The 26537-nt window shown below is 37.2% G+C and overlaps 2 protein-coding genes across 7 annotated transcripts in view; both read right to left on the bottom strand.

The window, feature by feature from the left end:
• Positions 1-935: 935 nt before the first annotated feature.
• LOC100564413 (uncharacterized protein CXorf65 homolog) lies at positions 936-14877 on the bottom strand. Of its 5 annotated transcripts, none has more exons than XM_062960924.1 (7): positions 14457-14877; positions 11920-11957; positions 11050-11136; positions 10521-10640; positions 5018-5092; positions 1524-1622; positions 936-1308 (listed from the first exon to the last, which is right to left on the bottom strand). In XM_062960924.1, the coding sequence occupies exons 2-7, from the start codon at positions 11942-11944 to the stop codon at positions 1232-1234; spliced, it is 483 nt and encodes a 160-aa protein (XP_062816994.1). In that variant the 5' UTR covers positions 11945-11957; positions 14457-14877; the 3' UTR covers positions 936-1231. The 5 variants fall into 5 exon arrangements, with proteins under 5 accessions (XP_062816994.1, XP_062816993.1, XP_062816992.1 ...); XM_062960923.1 differs by lacking the exon at positions 14457-14877 and adding an exon at positions 12375-13220; XM_062960922.1 differs by lacking the exon at positions 14457-14877 and adding an exon at positions 12475-13220.
• Positions 13354-26537, bottom strand: part of LOC100564612 (zonadhesin) — a 180895-nt gene continuing 167711 nt past the window's right edge. For both annotated transcript variants that reach the window (XM_008119521.2, XM_062960921.1), the window contains exons 83-87: positions 25891-26012; positions 23935-24050; positions 17449-17575; positions 16603-16746; positions 13354-15042 (exon numbers count right to left, since the gene is read on the bottom strand). In XM_008119521.2, coding sequence (XP_008117728.2) covers positions 14875-15042; positions 16603-16746; positions 17449-17575; positions 23935-24050; positions 25891-26012 — 677 coding nt within the window. In that variant the 3' untranslated portion in view covers positions 13354-14874. The remainder of the gene's footprint in view (positions 15043-16602; positions 16747-17448; positions 17576-23934; positions 24051-25890; positions 26013-26537) is intronic.

Below are 26537 nucleotides of genomic sequence, written 5' to 3'. Positions count from 1 at the left end.
TTGTTGTTGTTGTTGTTGTTGTTATTATTTGCTACATGTATATGCCGCCCTTCTCACCCCGAAGGGGACTCAGAGCGGCTTACAAATTAAATTTACATACAATCTTATATTATTAGCATAGTACAATACTGGTAATAAATTACTATATTGTACTGTATCAATATATTGTAATATTATTAGTACTATTACATGTAAAATATAATATATAATTAATATTATTATATTGTATTATTAGTATTATATCGTATTACAATACAATATTATGAATATTATATGTATATACAATATGTTATAATTATTATATATTATTGTAAATTATATTTTGTGTGTGCGTGTGTATATATATATATATATATATATACACACACACACACATGTTCTGTCTTTCTTTCTGCTATGGGAAACATATTAGCTACCTTTTGAAAGTGGGCACTTGCAACAGTTCTTCCCTCTTCTTTTTATATTTTAATAGTATTATTTTGGCAAAATCAAATGTTTACAATGGTCATATGGGGAGAAATGACTGGATGCAGAGGAGGAAGAGTCAGGAGAAATCAGAAAAGGCGGAGTTTGACTGAGACTTGGATGTGAACCTTGGCTAGTGTTCCTGAACTTTTTGCATCTGAGCACTGTTAAGATTAATAGCATTCATGTTTAAGTCCGGGCTGTGGCGCAGGCGGGAGAGCAAGCCAGTGCAATTAACTGCAATGAATCACTCATGAGTTCGAGCCCTGCTCGGAGCCTATGTTTGTCTTGTCTTTGTTCTATGTTAAAAGGCATTGAATGTTTGCCTATATGTGTAATGTGATCCGCCCTGAGTCCCCTTCGGGGTGAGAAGGGTTGAGTATAAATGCTGTAAATAAATAATAATAAAATAATAAATAAGTCAAACAAATGAAAAATGAAGCAGCAAGAAGCATCAGAAGATCCCGAGGTTCTCATTTTAGGAACATTTATTAAAACTCTTCTAAAACTCTGGAAAAAAATAAGAAACCAAAGATCCATCCAAAAAGAGATGTAAAAATATATAAATGTCGCCTTCAGTTCTATAGCTAATTGCTTACGTTGAGACACAATTGGCACATCTATACTGCAACATACTACGTGTGCTTGAAGCTATGTGCAAAACTGGCCAATGAGGATTACAATTAGAATTGCATGTCTAATATGGCACCAAAAAGAAGAAAAATATATATTTAGCATTGGTTATCAGTTGACACTCAGTGAAACGTCAATTTTTCCTGCTTGACTTTGGGGATCCAATGGGAGTCCTTGTTCTACTGCCATGGGGTGAATGGTTCCGTAAGCCTGAAGCAGAAAGAGACAACGATCAACCAAAACTGATATCGACCACCAACAATATGGCAAATAGTGCATTGAGTTAATGACCATTCAATTCTATAATACCCATTAGTGTTTTTGTTATCATTGCTATTTGTTAGTTCAATGAACTGTAGATTCTTTTGGGATCCTTTATATGAACTATACTGGAGTATATCAGATTAAAAAAATTACAAACTCACCTACAGCAGCTGGAATATCTAGGTTTGACCTTCTATGAGCCCTTTTGGATTTCATCCTGGGAGAAGGTTTCTTTTGCTCTTGCCAAGCTGCGAGTTTAGCTTCAGGTAGAAGAATTACATCATATAATTCACAGAATATTTTAAAGCAAGAAGAGCTGGTTCAGCAGTTTAAAGTACAAGCTAAATATAACATATGCTGTTATCTAGTAACTACCGTATATACTCGAGTATAAGCCGACCCGAATATAAGCTGAGGCACCTAATTTTATCACAAACACTGGGAGAAACTTATTGACTCGAGTATAAGATGAGGGTAGGAAATGCAGCAGCTACGGGTCAAATTCAAAAATAAAAATAGATACAGAAGAGTCTCACTTATCCAAGCTAAGCGGACCGGCAGAAGCTTGGATAAGCGAATATCTTGGATAATAAGGAGGGATTAAGGAAAAGCCTATTAAACATCAAATTAGGTTATGGTTTTACAAATTAAGCACCAAAACATCATGTTAGGCATCAAATTTGGCAGAAAAAGTAGTTCTATACACAGTAATGCTATGTAGTAATTACTGTATTTATGAATTTAGCACCAAAATATCACGATATATTGAAAACATTGACTCCAAAATGCGTTGGATAATCCAGAATGTTGGATAAGCGAGTGTTGGATAAGTGAGACTCTACTGTAGATACAGAAGAGTCTCACTTATCCAAGCTAAACGGGCCAGCAGAAGCTTGGATAAGCGAATATCTTGGATAATAAGGAGGGATTAAGGAAAAGCCTATTAAACATCAAATTAGGTTATGATTTTACAAATTAAGCACCAAAACATCATGTTATACAACAAATTTGACAGAAAAAGTAGTTCAACACGCAGTAATGTTATGTTGTAATTACTGTATTTACGAATTTAGCACCAAAATATCATGATATATTGAAAACATTGACTACAGAAATGGCTTGGATAATCCAGAAGCTTGGATAAACGAGGCTTGGATAAGTGGGACTCTACTGTATTAATAAAATTGCATTATTTGAGGCATCAATAGGTTAAATGTTTTTGAATATTTATATAAAACTGTAATTTAAGATAATAATAATAAGACTTTAATAAGAGAAGACTGTCCAACTCCGAATACCTATATACTCAAGTATAAGCCGACCTGAATAGAAGCTGGCCAGGACGCTCACTCGAGTATAAGCCGAGGGGAGCTTTTTCAGCCCTAAAAAAGAGCTGAAAAACTAGGCTATACAGTATATATAATTTCAAAGCTTTATTTTGTTTCCCCCCCCCTTACAATGTAACACGAAGACATAACCAAGGATTATCAAATTTAATAAGTAATATTCTTGCTATGGAATTAAAAGGGATTGTTTGGATTACTGCATTACTATCTCTATTTTGGGTTCCAAAATGCTAAGAGTTATGTGATGGCATCACTACAAGAAAGGAGAAAAGCACTCCACTTGCCGGTTTGGCTGTCTTATTATTTCATTTTCAAAAATATTCCGTTGGAGATTAGTCTAAAAATATCTCTTTGGTAATCCTTTATCATCTGTAATGAAACGCCTATAGAAAAGGTGTTCTGCTTGTGAATACCAACATTTTTCGAATGACAGATCAAAGGCCATAAGTACTCAATGAAGCAAGCTTTCTCTTGCCTGGGAAACAAACTAAAAGTGAAAGCCACACAAAGGGATTTCGTTGCGGATGGCAATAGAACTTATTCTGAATAGAGATGTCAAAATTCCCCTCATGTTTCCTCATTCTATTATTTTCTGTTATATGTTATCTATGAATATTGGAAATGTTATTATTAGGAAGAGCTCCTCTCCATTAGCAACTTTTGATAACTCTGCATGTTTATTTATATACAGTAGAGTCTCACTTATCCAACATAAACGGGCCGGCAGAATGTTGGATAAGCGAATATGTTGGATAATAAGGAGGCATTAAGGAAAAGCCTATTAAACATCAAATTAGGTTATGATTTTACAAATTAAGCACCAAAACATCATGTTAGACAACAAATTTGGCAGAAAAAGAAGTTCAATACGCAGTAATGCTATGTAGTAATTACTGTATTTATGAATTTAGCACAAAAATATCACGATGTATTGAAAACATTGACTACAAAAATGTGTTGGATAATCCAGAATGTTGGATAAGTGAGTGTTGGATAAGTGAGACTCTACTGTACTACATTTATATCCCACCCGTCTCACCCCAAAGGGGACTCAGAGCAGCTTATAAATAATATTTACATACAGTGTATTATATCAATAGCACAGCATAACACTAGCATTATATACCAGCATATTGCACCACACCACTATACTGTAATATTACCAGTAATATTACATGTAATAAATAATATATAATTAATATTATTATATTGTATTAGTATTATATTGCATTACATTATAATATTACTATGCATATTACATGTACGAGGGCTATCCTGAAAGTAGATTACGTTTTGGAATTAAAAATGAAGAAAGTATAGGAGAAAACATTTACCATATGCAGTTGAAAGCCACACCCAAATACCACATCTCACATAGTCGCCATTCAAATCTACGTACTTACCATGGCAATAAATGAGCTTTGCAACTCCTTCCCCACTAAATTCTGCCGCTTGCGTCCTCAACCAGCCGGTCACACCTTCCCGCGAAACGCTGCGTTGCCGGCCACCCCCCCATTGTTGGAAACAAGTGGTTGAGGACACAAGCGGCAGAATTTAGTGGGGAAGGAGTTGCAAAGCTCATTCATTGCTATGGTAAGTTCCTAGATTTGAATGGCGACTAGGTGAGATGTAGTATTTGTGTGTGGCTTTCAACTGCATATGGTAAATGTTTTCTCCTATACTTTGTTTATTTTTAATTCCAAAACATAATCTACTTTCTGGATAACCCTCGTATATACCATATATTAATTATTATTTATTATTGTAAATTATATTGTATATTATATATAATAATACACACACACACATATACACACACATGGAGCCCCCGGTTGCGCAGTGTGTTAAAGCACTGAACTGCTGAACTTGCAGACCGAAAGTTTGCAGATTCGAATCTAGGGAGCGGAGTGAGCGCCCGCTGTTAGCTCCAGCTTCTGTCAACCTAGCAGTTCGAAAACATGCAAATGTGAGTAGATCAATAGGTACTGCTCCGGCAGGAAGGTAATGGCACTCCATGCAGTCATGCCAGCCACATGATCTTGGAGGTGTCTACGGACAATACCAGTTCTTCAGCTTCGGACACAACTGAGCTTAACGTCAGGGGAAACCATTACTTTACCTATACACACACACACAAATATATACACTATATTATTAGCATAGCATGTTACTGGAGGGAGGGTCCTCCAGCTGACGGCACAGATGATAAGTTGGAAATGTCTTCCCAACTTCCCCTCTTCGCCCTAGAGCGGTAGGAGACCTTCTTTCTCCATTCCATCATGACGTTTGATACCAAAATTCCTACCTACCTAGGAACCTGGAGTTAATGATGATTTCATCTTTCAGCAGAGGGATAAATCCTGCCTCTGAAGGTCTTTCACTATCTGTAAAGGGCAAAGAGGAGAGTATGAGGATGTGGACGGCTTGCCCTACCTTGGGTCAGCATATATGATGGGAACTGATATTGATAGCACTTCTTCCATAACTATGTTATTTTTTTCTGAACATGATTATTCAACCTCCCTCTAAAAATCATTCTGTATGGTTTGAATATGTACGAAGCATTATGCATATGATACCTTGTTTTACAAATTCATTGGAAAGGATTGCTGGAGCCCTGAAATATACTGTATAAGTCTCATCTATCCCTAAACAGTCTATATTAATATATTTGGCTAATGATCCCCATCCCCTTGATCAAGGTTTGTTGTAACTGTTATTTATTGTTTATTTCAATTGTATAGTTTTATCTCATTTTAATCATGTACTTTATTATGTTGGCTATATAGTGTATGTTGTTTTATGATTGGGGAGACAGAGCGGTATGTAAATAAAGCTTTACTTACTTACTTACTTACTCTATACCAGTGGCTGGCCCATATCTAGGTGGCATGTTTGCCACTCTAAGGTGGGACTACAATCCCTTTTCCTCTCCTATTTACTTATTCATGAATGGCCTGGGATATGCACATGAAAAGGAAAACATAGCCCGAGTCATTATTGAATCATGACTATCCCAACACCTTACCAAAAAACAAATAGCTGAACAAATAAATGAGCTTTGCACGGAATAGGGCGCCATCATTATCTAGGGCAGACCGGTTGTTATGGAAAGGAGTACAGTCTCGTAGGAGTGTAAGATTGGCGGGGAAGAGAGAGGCCTCTGCAGGAAAGAGAAATGCATTTTTGGGGTGCTTTTAAAAGTGTGTGTTTTGAGATAGATCTTTGTCAAAGCAAATTCTCGCTTCTTCTGAGTGGATGTTCCTGCTTCATGCCTAAGAAAAGTTTCCTGTTCCTGGATCTTTGAAACCTTTGGGCCTTTGTTCTTTGGGATCTATTGACTACTGTTTTGTCTTATGAATTATTGGATTGTTATGGCTTATAATTCTTGGATTCTTATGGCTTATGAACTATTGGATTCCTATTGACTCTTTTACTGCAATCGTGAAAACCTTATTACTGCCTGCTTTGATTTATATCTGCTTTTGCTCAATAAAACTATAAAAAACTTTCTTCTGTGTGTGACTGGATGTCTATAGCAAGGTGGGTTGCGACATCTAATCATGTTCGTGTGCTGTGCTTTTTCTCCAAGTTGACGTACCTAATGTTTTACAGATCAAAAGCGAAGGTTGGAGATCTCCCTGTCCAATTTGAGATTGAGAAGCAGCAACTTGTACTGGTTTTGTGTTCTGGACTATGAATCTGGAGACCAGGGTTCAAATATCACTTGTTGTTGTTTATTCACTCAGGTGCTTCCAACTCTTCATGACCTCATGGACCATCCCACGCCAGAGCTTCCTGTTGGTTATCACCACCCCCAACTCCTTCAAGGTCAAGCCAGTCACTTCAAGGATACCATTCATCTTGTTCTTGTCCTTCCTTTTTTCCTTCCATTTTCCCCAGCATTATGATCTTTTCCAAGCTTTCCTGTCTTCTCATGATGTGGCCAAAATACTTCATCTTTGCCTCTAGTATCCTTCCCTCCAGTGAGCAGTCAGGCATTATTTCCTGGAGGATGTACTGGTTGGATCTTCTCGTGGTCCAAGGCACTTTCAGAATCTTCCTCCAACACCATAGTTCAAATGTGTCAGTCTTCCTTCGCTCAGCCTTCCTTATGGTCCAGCTCTCGCATCCATACTACCATTGCTTTAACTGTGCAGACCTTCATAGACATAGAAATCTATTCGGTGACCTTGGGCAAGTCAGGTTGTCTCGGTCTTAGAGGAAAGCAATAGCAAACCTCTCTCTGAGCAAGAAAGCACCATGATAGGGTCTATTTGAGGTCACCATAAAATGAAACCACTTGAAGTCACATACCTGTTTCCCTAAAAATAAGACAGTGTCTTATATTAATTTTTGCTCCCAAAAATGCACTAGGTCTAATTTTCAGGGGATGTCTTATTTTTCCACGAAGACGAATTCACATTTATGGTTGAATTTTTAAAAATGAAAATTTATTATCTACTGTACAGTAGTTGTCATCACAAAACAGCATAACCAAACTGTGAATCCTTTCTATTACTATACTGTTTTAAAATTACTGTTTTAAATTTCTGTTTGTATGTAAATTTATGTTGTTGTTGGGCTTATCCCTGTGTAAGCTGCCCTGAGTCCCTTCTGGGAGATGGAGGTGGGATACAAAAATAAAGTTATTATTATTATTATTATTATTATTATTATTATTATTATTATTATTATTTCTTGTTACTACTTTTATTTCCATGTACAACAATCTATGGCAGGGGTCCTCAAACTTTTTAAGCCAAGGGCCGGTCCATAATCCTTCAGACTGTTGAGGGGCCGGATTATCAATTGAAAAAAATACAAACAAATTCCGATGCACACTGCATATGTCTTATTTGTAGTGCAAAAACAACAACAACAACAAAAACAACAACGAAAGAACAATGCAATATTTAAAAATAAAAACAATTTTAACCAACATACATTTATCAGGATTTCAATGGGAAGTGTGGTCCTGCTTCTGGCCAATGAGATAGTCAAGTTAATTAGGGTTGTTGTTGTTGTTGTTGTTGTTGTTGTTGTTGTTGTTGTTGTGTGCCTTCAAGTCATTTCAGACTTTGGGTGAGCCCAAGTCTAAAATTTATTTATTATTTATTTACTGCATTTATTTACTACATTTGTATCACACCCTTCTCACCCCAAAGGGGACTCAGAGTGTCTTACAAATTATATGTACATACAATATATTATATTATTAGCATAGCACAATATTAGCATTATATATTACTATATTGAACTATACCACTATACTGTAATATTATTAGTAATATTATATGTAATATAGAATATATAATTAATATTATTATATGGTATTATTATTAGTGTTATATTGTATTACATTATAATATTATTATCAATATTATATGTAGATACAATATATTATATTATAAAACTGAGGGCGGGGGCCAGGTAAATGACCTCGGAGGGCTGCATCCGGCCCCCGGGCCTTAGTTTGGGGACCCCTGATCTATGGTATGTACATTTACCGATCCTGCATGCTTCCAAACAAAAACTTTGCTAGGTCTTACTTTCGGGGGAGGCCTTATATTTAGCAATTCAGCAAAACTTCTACTAGGTCTTATTTTCTGGGGATGTCTTATTTTAGGGGAAACAGGGTAGCAGCAACAACTATCTGACAAGGGGGAGATTGCCTTGAAGGAAATAGGCTCTAGCTGACACTGGCGGAGGCAGGGAATATGAGCAGATTTGAGGCCCTTTATTGAAACTCCTAAACTCTTTATCTTGTATCAGTGAGAGCTTAGTCTAGCCTTTGAAATAATGAAATAACGCCTTGCTTCCTGCTTACAGCATCGTTTCAGCTCCTCTTATTTGAAAGAGGACCAAATTCCCAAGACACAGATTACTGTGCTGTTACTATGGAGGCACAAAGGAATCTTAAGAGATAAACTAGGCTCCAGTAAACACATCAATGGAAGCTTTTCTCACTAGGCAAGAAACAAAGCAAAGTCTTCCCTTCTTTCTGCCTGTTTGCATTTGGACTGTAAGAGGGGGAAAGAGTTTTTAAAAACCTGTTCAACATTCCAGTTTTAATCTGAGATCCCTCCAGGGCTATTGACAATTTATATAACTTCTTCTTTGGATGCTAGTTGAAAAGATTTCAGCATGCTACACTGGATAATTGCTACCAATCAGTCTAGATTGATTAATTAGGAAGCAAATTTCACATGTTTCAGTGGAATCTCATTTCCAAGTAAAATATAATGGATAGCTACATGACTGCAACTCTGAATCCAAAATTGGGTTTTTCTATGTGCCTGTTTTTATTTTACTTTCTTTGTGTCCCATCCTTCTTCTGTTATATCACCCATAGTTTGTGCAGTGTTACAATAAACCAATGCACAGGGTTGCTTTATTTATTTATTTATTTATTTATTTATTTATTTATTTATTTATTTATTTGCAGCATTTATATTCCGCCCTTCTCACCCCGAAGGGGACTCAGGGCGGATCACATTACACATATAGGCAAACATTCAATGCCTTTTAACATAGAACAAAGACAAACAAACATAGGCTCCGAGCGGGCCTCGAACTCATGACCTCCTGGTCAGAGTGATTCATTGCAGTTAATTGCAGCTGGCTTGCTCTCCCGCCTGCGCCACAGCCCGGGCTTTGAGTTTTCCGGGCTGCATGACCATGTTCCAGAAACATTCTCTCCTGAAGTTTCACCCACACATATGGGAGGCATCCTCAGAGGTTGCTTACCATAGATGTGGGTGAAATATCAAGAGAGAATGCTTCTGAAACATGGGCAAACATCCCGGAAAACTCACAGCAACCCAGAGATTATGACAATGAAAGCCTTCAACAACGCACAATTAGACATACTGTATATACTTGCGTATAAGCCTAGTTTATATAAATATTTAAAAACATTTAACCTACTGATGCCTCAAATAATGCAATTTTATTAATACAGTAGAGTCTCACTTATCCAACATAAACGGGCCGGCAAAACATTGGATAAGCGAATATGTTGGATAATAAGGAGAGATTAAGGAGAAGCCTATTAAACATTAAATTAGGTTATGATTTTACAAATTAAGCACCAAAACATCATGTTATACAACAAATTTGACAGAAAAAGTAGTTCAATATGCAGGAATGCTATGTAGTAATTACTGTATTTATGAATTTAGCACCAAAATATCACTATGTATTGAAAACATTGACTACAAAAATGCGTTGTATAATCCAGAATGTTGGATAAGCGAGTGTTGGATAAGTGAGACTCTACTGTATCTATTTTTATTTTTGAATTTGACCCATAGCTGCTGCATTTCCCACCCTTGTCTTATACTCGAGTCAATACGTTATCCCAGTTTTTGTGGTAAAATTAGGTGCCTCGGCTTATATTCGGGTCAGCTTATACTCTAGTATATATGGTAATTCCATTAGTACATAGTTAGTGGAAAGTTACACCGATTTCTTGATATAAGATCTTAATCTAAAAGATATTTAGAATAAAGAACACAACAATACCCAAATGTTTGCATCATTAACTCAAGACATTAGAAGCTATCTATATGATACCTTCACATACTTATATAGTGTGTGCTCACTAGCTTGAGTGTGCTTCCTTACTTGAGAACTGCTTGCTTACTAGCAAAATTGTATCTATCTATCTTGAATCTACCTATCTACCTACACATACACACAATGTAGTGCTTATTCCAGTTTGCATAATTCTCCTTGGTTTTAGGGGATGAGTGTTGCATAAACCTATTCATCATGTGGCTGTTTTAGGACTTAAAGTATGGCACTTACTGATTGTAATACCAAGGAGTACATAAGTCTCTCGTTCTTCAAGAAGCTCAATTGCAGAGCGGTGCTTGTTTTGGAGTAAATTCTTTACTTGGCCACTCTCGTCTGCTAAGTCTATTTCTTCTGCAAAGCAAAATTCAAGAGTTAGATACATTTGCCTGGCGTGACAACCCTTATCTACATGAATTTATTTACTAAGTACAAGAATGTAGACACTTCCCCAAGAAGAAAGCTATAAGAAAAAACCGAAAAGTTTGCGGGGAAAAAGAGAAGGAAAAAGAACATGAATCTAATTCAGAGAACTATCCAACGCATGAGAATCAGTATGGTGACAATTGCATTCATGTTGAAGATACAGGTATCTACCAGTGCATAGATGATAATTCCAAATCCAAATGTATTTACATTTCAAAATGGATACTTGCTATACATCAGTTCAACCACATCAGTACATCCCAATATGAGACACTTCTCTCGTATACAGTGGAAGGAAAAGTATTGGTTTGTTTTTTCTTCTTCTTAGTCACAGTACCTTCATCCTCACAGCCACAGCGATGTTTAATGCCATCTAGGAGAATCTGGACTTTGCAATGAATGTTAAAAATATCTGCCTTGTGTTCTATGAAGGAAAGATAGAAAATAGTATTTGGATTTCATTGCTTTATTCTTTTTCTTTAAGGATTCTTTTTCTTTAAGGATTCTGAGGATGCCTGCCATAGATGTGGGCGAAACGTCAGGAGAGAATACTTCTGGAACATGACCATAAAGGTAAAGATAAAGGTTTCCCCAGACGTTAAGTCCAGTCATGTCTGACTCTGGGGGTTGGTGCTCATCTCCATTTCTAAGCCGAAGAGCTGGAGTTGTCCGTAGACACCTCCAAGTTCATGTGGCTGGCATGACTGCATGGAGCGCTGTTACCTTCCCACTGGAGCGGTACCTATTGATCTACTCACATTGGCATGTTTTCGAACTGCTAGGTTGGCAGAAGCTGGAGCTAATAGCGGGGTTTGAACCTGGGACCTTTTGGTCTGCAAGTTCAGCAGCTCAGCGCTTTAACACACTTTGCCACCGGGGATCCTTACAACCCAGAAAACATACAACAACCCCAACTCCTTAGTTTCCATATATTAAATGAAAACTAGGGAGTTCTTTTTCAAACACCCTGTACTTTTCACACCTTGCCCAGAAGTGGAATTATGCTTCTAGGAAGCTTCCTGGGCTACAGTTCTGCTTCTGAACAAGACAAAAGGGGAGTATGGATGTTGTTTTAAAGAACATATTGGTTTTTGGGGCAACCAACATGGGAAATTCAACAGCAAAGATACAGAGGGGACCATAGAAGTGCATGGGTGGATGCATACTGGTCACCCCCCAAAAAGCACAAAGCTAGAAGATCACTTACCACCATGAAGCACAGTGATGAACATTTTTGTTCAGGACCTAAAGGATGGAAAGCAAACACAGGTGAAACCAACCACAATATAAATACATCCACCCAGAAAATGACCCGAAAGCGAAAGCAGGGAGATGGGAAATATAAACTGTAGATTTCTTTACTTAGAGAAGGTAACACAAGGTAACTTACCCTTGTTTAACATGCCATAATAATAATACAGGAGTGCAGCTTAACAATGCAACCACAAAATATCCGTTAACCTGAGCCAGCTGTAATTACTCATTTTTCAAGAAAAATGTGACAGTAACATTGTACTAGCAAGTAATCCCAAATTCAACAGCACTGTGTAGAGATGTGGCTCAGTATGTCAAGAAGAAGCATTACTGTCAGGAACAAGCCTATTACCAGGTCCCCCTAATTCTACAAGTTTTGCCAAAGAAAGCAATACCCGGAACAATTACATTTTGTTAATGCCAACTTCAACAGCACTGTGTGTACCAATGTTACTCAGCAAATCAAGGGAGGAAGAAAAGCCATGACATTCCCTAAATTCGGTACAACCTTTGCAAAAGAAAGCAATACCAGGAACTGTTTCCCAGGCAGTTGGTTACTGGAAAGAGAATTAACATGTCTTGGTTGCTGGGTGCCACCCAGGTTTGTTTTTCTTTTCTTTTTTTAATGGTGACCGACTGATCTATTAAAGGGATTGGCATCTTGAGTTTCTTTATTGCTCTAGTCAACAACTTGGGATAAAGAGCTTAATAAACACTTTAAATGTTAGCCAGGAAAAAAAAAAGAAAAGCCCTCCATTCTTTAATATTAGTTGTGTAAATGTTATCTCAGTAGCCACGAAAGAGAGATATAAATAACATTGCCTGCTTTAAAAGTGTGCCATGCTGCTAAACTGGCTCTCAGCCAGAACAATTGTTTCCTTACAGTAACTCAATCTGGATGAAGCTCTAAGGAAAAGTAGGTTAGAGGAAATGCTTGGGGATGTGAGCTACATTCGGATATAGGGAACAACAACAACAACAACAACAACAACAACAGCGGCGGCATTATTCTATTTTAGTAACCAAGTTTCTCATTGGCATGATACACTCTTTCAATCCCTCTAGAAGCCATTTCTGTAGCAACGTCTCTTTCATCAGACATGCCTACTGTAATATAATATATAATATTGATAATAATATTATAATGGACTACAATATTATACTACTAATAATACAATATAATAATATTAATAATATATTATATATTAAATGCAATATTACTAATAATATTACCACATAATGATATAGTACAATATAGTAATTTAATGCTTATATTGTGCTATGCTAATAACATATTGTATGTTCATTTGATTTGTAAGCGGCTCTGAGTCCCCTTCGGGTTGAGAAAAGCGGGATATAAATGTAGTAAATAAACAAACAAATAATCGCCATTGTGAGTATTTGTAATGTTTGCCATTTTGACCGTCAAAAGAAAACATTGTGCAGAAACAATTCCATGCATATGTGGACCTTTACACACCATATTTGAGTGTCAATCCAATGCAATACAGTGTTCAGTTTGGTAATTTCCACAGTGTAATTTTCACCCCAACTTTCCAGCTTTCCCACAAAAAAGCGTATATTCACATGCATTCATTACACACCTCAAATTATTCAACTTTTCACAAGACTATCCCAATCCCTGGGATTGTGGTAGATTAATCCAGGCCTGCCATTTTGTTGAACAGTAAACAAATATACGTCATTTTGCAAACATATGTGCATGTACATATCCCACGTACCCATTCCTCATATATCTTCTCACGGAAAGTCATTGGGAGCTAGAGGGATTTCCCTGTTTTTATGTTCGTTTTTCCCATGAGCATCCATCAAACCTAGTTGGCATGTCCCCTCCCACAGTGTATTCTTTGGGAATTGACATATGCAAAACATCAAATCATCATTGTGTAGTCACTTTGCACCTGCCTGTCCCTCGATTTGTGGTCTTGGCCTATATGAGTGTCCACATCACACATTAGTTAGTAACCCATTAGATACAGAAACATTTTAGAAAGGATATTACATAAATAATAAATAAATAAGACATTTCGAGACTCTTTGTGGAGAGAAAAAGTGGGGTATAAACAAAACATAAATAAAGGAATACATACATAATACAATTATAGAAACGAAAGAATGATATGGACACTGGCAATAGGGAGGCCATTAGAAGCCAGTTACAAAACTGCCGTCGGTCTTCCGCATTTATATGTCTGTGGGTTTCTAGGACCACTATAAGATCAATTTCCACCAGAGGTTGACCATAGTGTTGTGCTAGAAGACCGAGATATTCCTAGAGAGATCACTTTTTAGGTTTTCATAGGTCCTGCAATGCAAGTCTATGGTCAACATCTAGCAGAGGTTGACCATAGACTCATGACAGAGGACATAGACATGGACTTAGACATTACTAGAGAAGTGTTCTCTCAGAGAAAATAATAATTTTTACATATAATCTTTCCACTTTCATGGGGATCCTGCTCTATTTACCTGAGTGAACGTGGAGGACCTCCTGTCAAAGTCTGTAAAAGTTAGGAAAGAGCAGGAAAGGCAGGAAATCCACTCACTGTCATTGCAAGAACCCCTCACCTAACTTTTAAATACTATTAAAGAGCAAAAATAGTGCTTTCTTCTCATCAATACTGTAAAGCCCATCTACTGAAATTATTTAGTGGGTGACATTGCAGCCCCTAAAATAGCCATTTCCAATCTATTACTTGAGGAGATGCTCTTTTTGTTCACTTCTTCTGTGTAGCTTAAACCTAGAGCCGTACATAAAATTCCAAGAGGTTCAAGTGAAGTATTTCAACAAAAAGGCTGGTTGCCCACACAACAAGACAACAAGGTCAACTGAAAACATCTAACGGATGCTCAGTTCAAAGTGGCTTTTCCTCAGTTGTGTTGGTAGTCACTGCTGATTTCCAAGTGATGCCAGTTCTGATTCCACATCTCGGATCCTCTGCCCAATGAGGCTTCTTTTAATTTCTAGTAGCAATCTTTGGTCCTTCTTGGCAGACCAAGATTCAAGAAGTTCTGGAAAGTGCTGTGGTTTCTTCTCAGGTAGTTCGCTAGGAGGCTGTACAAAAAGGTAGGGAGAGAAAGGGCCGGAAAAAATAACGTTATCTGGTATGATCAACTAGAAATAGGAGGAATGAGTTATTTATGCTGAACACAACTCCCATCAGCTGCAGTTATCAAGGGCAACGGTTCAACTTGAAGTCCAACTACATCATGAAAGCCACTGGTTTGCCATATCTAACAAATAGCATTGCACAGTCTCTGGAGACATGTGTCTATAGCTTAATTGCTCTGTTGAGATGTTATGTGGCAATGAGGGAATGCCAATATTTACAGGGCTTAATGAAGAAATGTCTGTCCCACTTGAAGATACAGGATGGATGGCTACCAGTGAGACAGACATGATAGTCTTCAAATTATTATTTTACTGATAGAAAAACACACTATGATACAGCAAATGAGATTTATATGCTGGATTTCAAATCACAAAATCACAAATCGAACACTTCCCAAGAGTTTAGGACTCTGTGATGTATTTTTGAATGATGAATAATCCAAGTAAGGTGGCCTTTTGCAGTTGACAGATCATGATTTTGTCAATGTTTATTGTTTTCAAATGCCGGCTGAGATCTTTTGTTACTGCACCCAGTCCTCAAATTATTATTATTATTATTATTATTATTATTATTATTATTATTATTATTATTATTATTTTATTATGACACAGCAAACAAGATAGATATGCTGGATTTCATATCACAAAATCACAAGTCGAACACTTCCCAAGTGTCTAGGACTGTGTGATGTATTTTTGGATGATGCGCGCAGATCCCAGCAGGGAGGCCTTCTGCAGTTGGCAGATCGTAATTTTGTAATCGTAATTATTATTATTATTATTATTATTATTATTATTATTATTATTATTATTTTGTATGACACAGCAAACAAGATAGATATGCTGGATTTCATATCACAAAATCACAAGTCGAACACTTCCCAAGTGTCTAGGACTGTGTGTTATTATTATTATTTTATTATTATTATTATTGAGACAACACAGTATGACACAGCAAACAAGATAGATATGCTGGATTTCGTATCACAACATCACAAGTCAAACACTTCCCAAGCTTTTAGGACTATGTGATGTATTTTCAGATGATGCGTGCAGATCCCAGTAGGGTGGCCTTTTGCAGTTGGCAGATTGTAATTTTGTCAATGTCTATTGTTTCCAAATGCCGGCTGAGATCTTTTGGCACGGCACCCAATGCGCCGATCACCACTGGGACCACCTGTACTGGTTTCTGCCAGAGTCTTTGAAGTTCGATCTTGAGGTCCTGATAGCGGCTGAGTTTTTTCTGTTGTTAAGGTTATTATTATTATTATTATTAATTATTATTATTATTATACCTTCACATACTCTTGTATCCATGGAGCAAAAATATGCTCACAAGCCATTGAAATATGAACTGAAAAGGTTAGCAATCTAGCTCATCTTACATTCAGCCATGTCCTACTGTTCTGTAGTTGTAGGGTATTTAAATCCCTGTGAATTAATATTCATTTGAGTATAAAGTAAGGGTTACAACTATAGTAATAAATGACAAAATGCATGTACTTCAAATGAAATGGACTCCTCTTGTGTTCTGAGCTCCTGATTCAATTGTTCCTCCTCTTTGTGGACTGTCATGGCTTGCACTGTGAGCTGGAAGAAGTCCTCATTCAAGGCATCCAGCATCTCCTCCAGCTCTGAAATTTTGACCTGGAGAGGAATAGTAAATTTGAACAGGTAAGCTTCATTGTCTGCAGAACCTCATAGTAAAGGTAAAGATTTTCCCCTGACATTAAGTCCAGTCGTGTCCGACTCTGGGACTTGGTGCTCATCTCTATTTCTAAACTGAATAGCCAATGTTGTCTGTAGATACCTCCAAGGTCATATAGGCAGCATGACTGCATGGAGCGCTGTTACCTTCCCACTGGAGCAGTACCTATTGATCTACTCACATTTGCATGTTTTCGAACTGCTAGGTTGGCAAAAGCTGGGGCTAACAATGGGAGCTCACTCCGCTCCTCGAATTCGAACCATCTACCTTTTGGTCAGCAAGTTCAGCAGCTCAGTGGTTTAACCCACTGCACCACCTCATATCACATACCGGTAGTTAAAAAGCTGTATAGCCATTGAATAATCCTGCCACAGAATGAAGAAAAGAGAATGAGGAATACTAGCATAATTATGACTAGCGTATATACTTGGTGTTGCCCAGGTGTTGTTGGAACCATTGCTCATCTACTTTCTTCCTTCTCCATTTATTTTAACGCTTCGGTAAACTTTTTTTTCAACCCAAAGTAATTTTGTTTCAGCTTACTCTTTTTAAAATTATTGTTAGCCATCCTGAATCTCATCTTGGGGGATAGGTAGGATATAAGCTAGAGAGATGTTTAAATGCTAATTTAAATGTGATACCTGAACTCCAGAGGGGTCCCTTTCTTGATCCTTCCCATGGGTGCATCCCTCCTGCGCATTTTGCTCTGGATTTCCCAATATATATTGAAGATCTGTTTGCCAGAGGAAACTTTTGTATTGTTTCAACCTGAACAATGTAGAAAATACAAGTTTCAGTTTCTTACCCACCTCATTAAAATAATAATAATAATAATAATAATAATAATAATAATAATAATAATAATAATGAAAATGCCCTGGCAGAATATGTAAAGCAAAGTGAAGAACCTGCTTTGATTGAAGTCAAAAATCAGAAACTTCTCAAAGCACAGCAAAGAATCAGTACAAGAAAACCGCACTACAAACTAGAGCTGACAGCTGGTACAACAAAACATTGCATGGAAAGTTCCTTGACAAAACTGAAGGAAAAGCTGATAAGGAGAAGACCTGGAACTGCCAGCCTATATCTAATTCTTGAGACAGTAATTTGAAGAAATCCCAATTAAGGTTATCAAACACCTTCTCTGCATCTATTGATATTAGACCTACATCTTTCTGATGATTCAACTCGTAATATTCTATTGTGTCTGGCATTATTCTAACATTATCCTTGATACTCCGATTCGGCAGGAAACCTGTTTGGTCTTTCGTAACCCATTCATTTAAAAATTCTTTAAATCTATTTGATAATATTTTTGTAAAGATTTTATAATCTGTATTGAATAGTGATATGGGTCAGTAGTTGTGAACCTCTTTCAGGTCGGACCCCTCTTTATGTAACATAATTATTTCACTCCCTTCCACGAGTCGGGGATCTTTTTTACATTTAAAGCCTGATTCATTATTTTTAAAAAATATATTGTATTACCTCATCTTGTATTATTTTATAGAATCCATCTGTGAAACCATTTGGGCCCGGTGACTTATTTGCCTCTAAATTTTTTATCACCTTTTTAACTTCTTCGTCCATAATTTCCCTATTTAAATGATGTCTTTGTTCTGTGATTTTTGGAAGGCCTTGTTTGCCTAAGTATTTTACTATATCTTCCTGGTTAATAGGATCTTTTGTGTATAGTTCCTTATAAAACCTTTTAAATTCTTATTTTATTTCCTCATCTGTGCATACCTCTTTATCCTGTGTCCTTATTTTTACGATTTGTTAATTCTGCTTTTTCTTCCTTATCATCCTCACTAGCCATCTGCCCAGCTTATTAGCATTTTCAAACATATATTGTTTCACCCATTTAAATTGTTTGGCTATTTTATCTATTTCCCAAGTATTTTTTGTTTATTTAATATTTCTAATTTTCTCTTTGTTATTTGATTATTTGGGTTAGCTTTAAATTCCCTTTCCTTTATTTCAATTTGTTTCTCTAATTTATTTATTTCCAAGTTTCTTCTTTTACTTTTAATTGTGCTTTGTTGGATTAGAAACCCACTTTGTAGGCATCTCAGATTATTTGTGGGCTGACCTCAGAGGTATCATTTATTTCGAAAAAAATCCTTTGTCTTTGCTTTAATTTTTTCTATATTTTTATCCTGTTTTATCAAATTATCACCCACCCTCCATTTCTTCATGTGTTTTCTATGGTTAATTTCCATGATAATAGGGCAATGGTCCAAAAGGTCTCTTGGCAGGATCTTAATTTTATTTTAGTAGTTATTGTTTTGGAGGTCCAGATCATACCCATCCTTGACCAAGTATGGTATCTACTTGAAAGATGCGTGTAGTCCTTTTGATTTGGGTTAAGTTCCCTCCATGCATCTTGCAGGTCACACTCCTCTTTTATTCTTATGAAGGTCTTTGGTAGGGAACTAATTTCTTTCTTTTTTCTTTGGTTGTAGGTTTTATCCATTTTATTGTCTAAAACCCCATTAAAATCCCCAAAAACGATAATATCATCAAATTCCTTCTGATTTATATTATCCCATACACATTTTATAAATTTCGTTTTCAGACCATTTGGTACATATATATTACGTAAAAGAATTTTTCAAATCCAATTATGTAGTTAGTTTTGTTTGTTGCTTAGTAACCTGAGCCAAGCTGCATTCCAAAGTTGATGGCACCATTTTAAGGGTTGCGCATGTGAAGTGAAAAAGGGGAGTATCTTTTCTGGGGACACACAGGAAGTGATGTACACCTTTAGAATTTGGGGCACAAAAGGAGAGACTTTTTTTTTGTTCTTTCTCTCTTTGGCTCTCTGTTCTTCCTGTTTTCTTGATCCAGCCATGCCATGCTGATGTTACTTCTTTGTTAACAGATATGTAGTATCCTGAACTGCTTTTTTTTTTTTGGAACTAAGATGTTTTTACCTGTATGACCATCATCATACAAAATTGTGAGTAAACATATTTTTAATGCGAGTAAACATATTTTTAATACGTTTTATGAATGTTTCATGTAAATTAATTTTTAACTGATTTATAGTGTATTGTACAGGTTTTATATGTGTGTTTTATTGTAAGCCGCCCTGAGTCCCCTGTTGGGTGAGAAGGGTGGGATATAAATATTGTAATAAATAATTAAATAATATTTTGACTATTTTACTTTTGATGTCTCTGATGCTTATTTTATGCATATGACTCTTTAAAGGGAAAGGAAAGCTGGCTGTTTTTTCTTTTTGCTCACCTCTGCTCACATAAACCCCTAGTCTTCTGCGTTTTTGCTACTCTGCACCAATATCTAACCATATTGGTATCATAATCCTAACAAGTTATGAATACATTCCTAATACCTCGCTTCCCACGGTCTTCCCGGGCCCTCTCAGTCATCCATCCTTGAGGAGTGGGTGACTACTGGGGTCACTGGGGGGTCCTGAGCCAACTCTGCAGCTCCTTCAGCTTTAATCTCCGGTGAGGAGGGGAGCCTATACTCAACCCAGGTGCGGCATAGGGTGGCTTACCAAGAGCCTTGGCAAACCGTGTCCGTCACCATTGACCGCCCACCAGAAGTCCACGTTTTTCCACTGCTATTTCTTGTGTGATCGTTTCCTTCTGCTATAGTCCCGGTATTGCGAAGTGGAAGAAGGACTGCAACCTTACATAAATTTAAAAATCTTGAGGAGTAGGAGAAAGGAGTCAAAGCTGGTTTGGAGAGAGCTCAGTTAGTGCTCAACTGTCAAACCAGAGAGAGGCTACAACTGCCAAAGATCAGTTAATCCTTCAACTGCCAGTGGTGAAGGTTCTAGAACTCATTTGCATGAACGCATTTCATTGGTGCAGATGGAATGAGCTTCCCGCCCACTACACATTGTGATGGCTTTTGTGCTCATCCCCATAACAATCCTGTATCTGTGACCATTCTTGTACTGGTTTGCACTTTTTACCTTTGTCAACTTGATATAGACAGAGGGTCTATTCCCATCCCAATTTGCAATTCCAAGAATTTGCAGCACTTTATCAGTCACCTTGTGTTTACAATATTTATATGGTGCACCTTACCCAGCCTACTTTTACAACCTCTCCATTTTAATCCATGTTTTTATTAGTTCTTGTCATTTGTTTTTATTGGCTAATGTTTAAATTTTTATAATTGTGCATGTCTTTTGTCTATTGTTGTGTTTTATATTGCTACTAGCTGTGCCCGGCCACGCGTTGCTGTGGCGTTGTCTGGTGGTGTTGGTGAGAAATTGTTGAGGTAGTGGTGGTATTGAATGCCTGTTGTATGGTTGTCTTTATGTTTAGTATGCACACTGAAGTGTATTATATGGCAGTGTGGATTCAAGATAATCCAGTTCAGATAATATAAGATTCTAAATGGGTTATATAGCTGTATGGAAGGGCCTTGAGTCTACACTGCCATATAATCCAGTTAAAATCTGATAATCTGTGGAAGAGGCCTAAGTGAGGCCTAACTGTGCCTGTCCCCTGGGCTGAGTAGGTTGCTAGGAGACCAAGTGGGCGGAGCTTAGCCTTCAAACTGGCAGCAATTGGATAAAAACTATTATTCCTCTCCCTGTAATTAGGACTTTATTTTTCTTTTCTTTTTGTTGTATCAACCTAGAGCCGTGAATGATGGGTTGTGTGTCAAATTTCGAGGTTGGGGGGCCTGTAGTTTTGTTGTTTTGTCCGCTGCCCTGATGCCATCACTCTTTTATATATATAGATTGTTTTTATTTGGGCTTGGCCCCATGTAAGCCACCCTGGGTCCCCTTTGAGGAGATAGAGGCGGGGTATAAAAATAAAGTTGTTGTTGTTGTTGTTGTTGTTGTTGTTGTTGTTGTTATTATTATTATTATTATTATTATTATTATTATTATTCATGCAAACCAGAAGAATGCATGAAAACTGCGCACAACTGCTGTAGACTAATAAGCAGGAGACTAGTGATGCCATGATTCTTTTAGCCCATGAGGAGTGTTTCCAGTCCATATAATTTTTTACAAAAGGAAAATTCAGTTTCAGCTACAGAACATATATGGCTACTGCAATTGTGGTACTGATGCTAATACCTGTGACACTACAGAAACTCTCCCGAAAATAACAGATGTTGCACAACCATTGTGCTTGGTGGTTTGTTGTGCATTTTCTGGGCTGTATGGCCATGTTCCAGAAGCATTCTCCTCTGATGTTTCACCCACATCTATAACAGAGGTTGTGAGATATATTGAAAAACTAAGCAAGGGAGGTTATATATCTCTGGAAGGTCCAAGGTAGGAGAAAGAACTCTTGTCTGTTGGAGGCCAGTGTGAATGTTGTGATTAATCATCTTGATTAGCATTAATGGCCTTGCAAGCTTCATTCCTGTCTGGGGAAATCCTTTGTTTGGAGGTGTTAGTGGCCCCTGATTGATTCATGTCTGTAATTCCTCTGCTTTCAGAGTGTTGTTCTTTATATACTGTTCTGATTTTAGATTTTTTTTAAATACTGGTAGCCAGATTTTGTTCATTTTCATGGTTTCCTCCTTTCTGTTGAAATTGTCCACAAGTTTGTGGATTGTGCTTGGTGCATTATGCCCTGTGGTTCTTCATATGTTTTGGATTTCATCTTCCATAATTCTTTACTGTGTTGGTCAAGGTTGCTGCAGCTCCTGGGAGCTGAAGTTCAAAGCACTTGGAAGACTAGCATTTGGGCACTATTGTTCTGGGTTACACATTCATAATGAATTTAGTGGATTCGGCTAGCAGAAACAGTCTTAAAGAATTCTCATTCTCTGCAACTGATGTAATTCATGTAGTTATGTGGCCTTCCTATGCACTTCCTTCCTTCATTAAAAATATTTCTTCCTAGACCTGATACTGCCAAGGCAGCTACAGAAAAAGTATTTAAACACAGGGTTGAATGAAAAGTAATGCCTCCACCTTCGTTACTTCGGTTTGGATGGGAATATTTTAATAAATCAAACGCAGAAAAAATCCTTAGAATGTGCTTTTTAACTATCACTATTCATTTTTCCACATAATCACCAGACAATTGGATACTTTTCTGCCAATGATGAACAAGTTTTCTGAAGCCATCACGGAAGAAGTCGACACTTTGTTTCTGAAACCAGTGTCTCACAGGACCCATTGTGCACAGATCTTCTTATAGTCAAGCAAAGCAATAATGTGACCTACATGTTCTTGTGAAATGCCGATTATGCTTGAAATTTCTCTCTGAGTGTTACGACGATAGTCCTGAATCTATCTGTTAACCTTTTGCTTGTGAAACTCGGTGGTTGCTGTCACAGGACGTCTTTGTCATGCAAGTCAGATGTTCCCACCTCAACATCTTTAAACTTACTCACCCAACAGTACTCACATAAACACCTATAAACAGCTTGCATTTCTCTGATGAATCTCCTTTGGGATGACACCTTCTGCTGACAAGAATTCAATGACTGCATGTTGCTTTGACCGTCTGCGCAGGGTTCCATACGTTGCATTTTAACAACACAACTGTTCAATGCTAAAGCTTCCCATCAAATGGAACTATAGAGGAGAGTCTAATGAACAAGCGAGTACTTGCCGCATACAAGTTCTGCCATCTGTTGAGGAGTTACGAAGGTGGAGGCATTACTTTTCATTCAACCCTCGTAGTTCTACTATTGCTTGTTTTGTGATGGTATCTCTAGGAATCTCTGGCAAGAAATGCATTGTTAGTTGCAATTATCTGGGATTTTCCTAAGTGTTGATATTTGATTGAATAGGTTTGTTTTCCCTGGAGCCAACCAACAGGATTCAAGTCCTTGCATGATAAATGCCTGAAGGATTAGGGAATGAGTTATCTAAATGCTAGAGTCTAAAGTTTGGTAATTATTACAGTGGTGCAGTTCTGTTCCTGAAATGTGTGCACTTTTATCACATAAACTGCATTTTCAACAAGAGAATCATTGCAAAGGGGTGAGTCATTTATCCACATGAAGTAAGGGAGCATCAGGACCTTCTAAGCAAAGTGACTGTTTCCATTATGTAACTAAGAAATAGTCCAGTAAATCCAGTTCAATGCACAGAAACATCTTGGGGTGAGAAGCATTTGGTCGTCACAGACCCAGATTAGTTATAGCATCTGTCCTATTTTCAATACCTTTCGCATGACTGTTTCTCAGGGAAGTGAGGACCGAGCGTCATTTGGATACTCAGCAGTTCTTCAAAAATAGACCGAGCAGCTAAACAAACCGGGGAGTAATTTTTCATGGTGTCCTGAAAGAAGCAGAGAGAAGAAAAAGGAGCAAAGTTTGGTATTCTTCAACCAAAGGCCTATTCATCAAAAATATGGAACAGCTAAAAATCTTGCTGATGTTTTGAAAACGTTTTGGAGGTGGGAGGGATTCAGAAGCATTGAAACAGTCAGTTTTCTATTCAAATCTATGATGTAAAGAGAACAAAAAAGCTTGCTCAGAAGTTTAAATCAACAGCTAGTCTTTTGCGTAATAATAATAATAATAATAATAATAATAATAATAATAATAATAACAACAACAACAACACAAGATTGAAAAATCAGCTGATGACCTAAAATGCAGACTGTGCAAGGAAACCGACAAAACCATGGATTATATCCTCAGCTGCTGTAAGAAAATCGTACAGACAGACTACAAACAGAGGCACAACTATGTGGCCCAAATGATTCATTGGAACTTATGCCTCAAGTACCACCTGCCAGCAGCAAAGAACTGGTGGGATCACAAACCTGCAAAAGTATTGGAAAATGAGCATGCAAAGATACTGTGGGACTTCCGAATCCAGCCTGACAAAGTTCTGGAACACAACACACCAGACATCACAGTTGTGGAAAAGAAAAAGGTTTGGATCATTGATGTCGCCATCCCAGGTGACAGTCGCATTGACGAAAAACAACAGGAAAAACTCAGCCGCTATCAGGACCTCAAGATTGAACTTCAATGACTCTGGCAGAAACCAGTGCAGGTGGTCCCGGTGGTGATTGGCACATTGGGTGCTGTGCCAAAAGATCTCAGCCGGCATTTGGAAACAATAGACATTGACAAAATCACGATCTGCCAACTGCAAAAGGCCACCCTACTGGGATCTGCACGCATCATCCGAAAATACATCACACAGTCCTAGACACTTGGGAAGTGTTCGACTTGTGATTTTGTGATACGAAATCCAGCATATCTATCTTGTTTGCTGTGTCATACAATTATAATATTATTAATAATAATAATAATAATAATAATGTTCGACGTGATTTTGTGATTCCAAATCCAGCATATAGATCTCGTTTGCTGTGTCATACTATGTCTTTGTGTCAATAATAATAATAATAATAATAATAATAATAATAATAATAATAATAATAATTGTATGTCTTATCTGCATCTCCTTGCTGCTCAAAGTGGGACACATCAACATTGTGTAAAATACATATATTAAAATCTCCAATAGATTAAGAGCCTCCAGTCCTCCTTTCTCTTGATAATCTCTATCTCCTAATGAATCATTCTGCACTACAGCACCATCTTAAAAACTATACTCAATTCCATGTAACATTCAGAGGCAATGACAGAATCATTAAATAGGTGTCTCCCATCTTTCATGAAATCAGCACCATTTACAAATGCTTTCGTTCAGAAAAGTCCAACAGTTCACCAGTCAGGTTCTCACCATATTTTCATTCTAGTGCCCTCCAGATTTATTGTCACACACCTCCCATTGTACTTGACCAGTGTGTTTAATGGGAACAACGGAAGTTCTAGCCGAAAACAATTAGAAAGCACCAGACTGGGAGTTTCTTGCTATCACTTTAGGGAATCCTTAGGCTGGTTTTTGGATTGGAAAGGTGTCAAGAAGTAGTCAAGACTCAGGAGATGACAATGACTTCTAGCTTCTAATTGTTTCTGCAGTCTCTGAAGTGCCATTGCCAACTTCACATGATGAAACATGGGTGGTGAAACTGGACTGAATATTTAAGCTGTTCGGCTCAGTCCTTAAGACAAAAGTGGCTCCAAGCCAAACCCACCATTTTTAGTTCTGTGCTGAACTATGTAGACTGGGTCACAAGAACATGGAAATTATTTACCTTCTCAGTAGTTGCTACTGCTTCTCCCCAAGAGCACTGGAATAAGGCATCAGCTAGTGTTGCAATGGCTGCATTCAGCACTTTCCAAAAGCAAGTGTTCTTAGGGATGCCTTCCTTAGGGCCTAGGAGGGGGAAAAAAGGACAAAAAGTAAGTCCACACCATTATAATTCATGCATTTATTTAGCTTTAACATCCTCAATGTATAAGGAAAGTCAATCAATTTCTAAAAAAAACATTTGCCAGTATTCTACATCATGGTTTAGATATGGGTTTATTTGCAAATATTTTTTATTGTGCAATTTACAAGCAACTTGTATATTTCTTGTTACCTAAAAGAAGAAATCGTATTATTTTCTCGATTTAATAAAAACGCATCAGGATAATCACCACCAAAATACCAAAATAGTGTGAAGGAAGAAAACTAATCAAAACAAAACAAGTAAAAAAAGAAGAAGGAAAAAAAAGAAGGAAATTATGTAGTTGAACAGTTGCTATATTTTCCCTATAACTTCCAGAGCTCTGGATGTGGTCCTCTTTATTATTCTCTTTGTTCATATATTTTGAGTTTGTAGTTAAGGAAAATTTAACTACCTTTGTTTTATGTTGTATTCCCAGGAAGTTTCCTTAGTCTAACTTTATGTAAGTA

The sequence above is a fragment of the Anolis carolinensis genome, unplaced genomic scaffold (genome assembly GCF_035594765.1).
Source record: "Anolis carolinensis isolate JA03-04 unplaced genomic scaffold, rAnoCar3.1.pri scaffold_8, whole genome shotgun sequence".
NCBI classification, from domain to species: domain Eukaryota; kingdom Metazoa; phylum Chordata; class Lepidosauria; order Squamata; family Dactyloidae; genus Anolis; species Anolis carolinensis.
The sequence above is the reverse complement of the archived record's forward strand: the minus strand, read 5'-3'. Positions and strand labels throughout refer to the sequence as shown.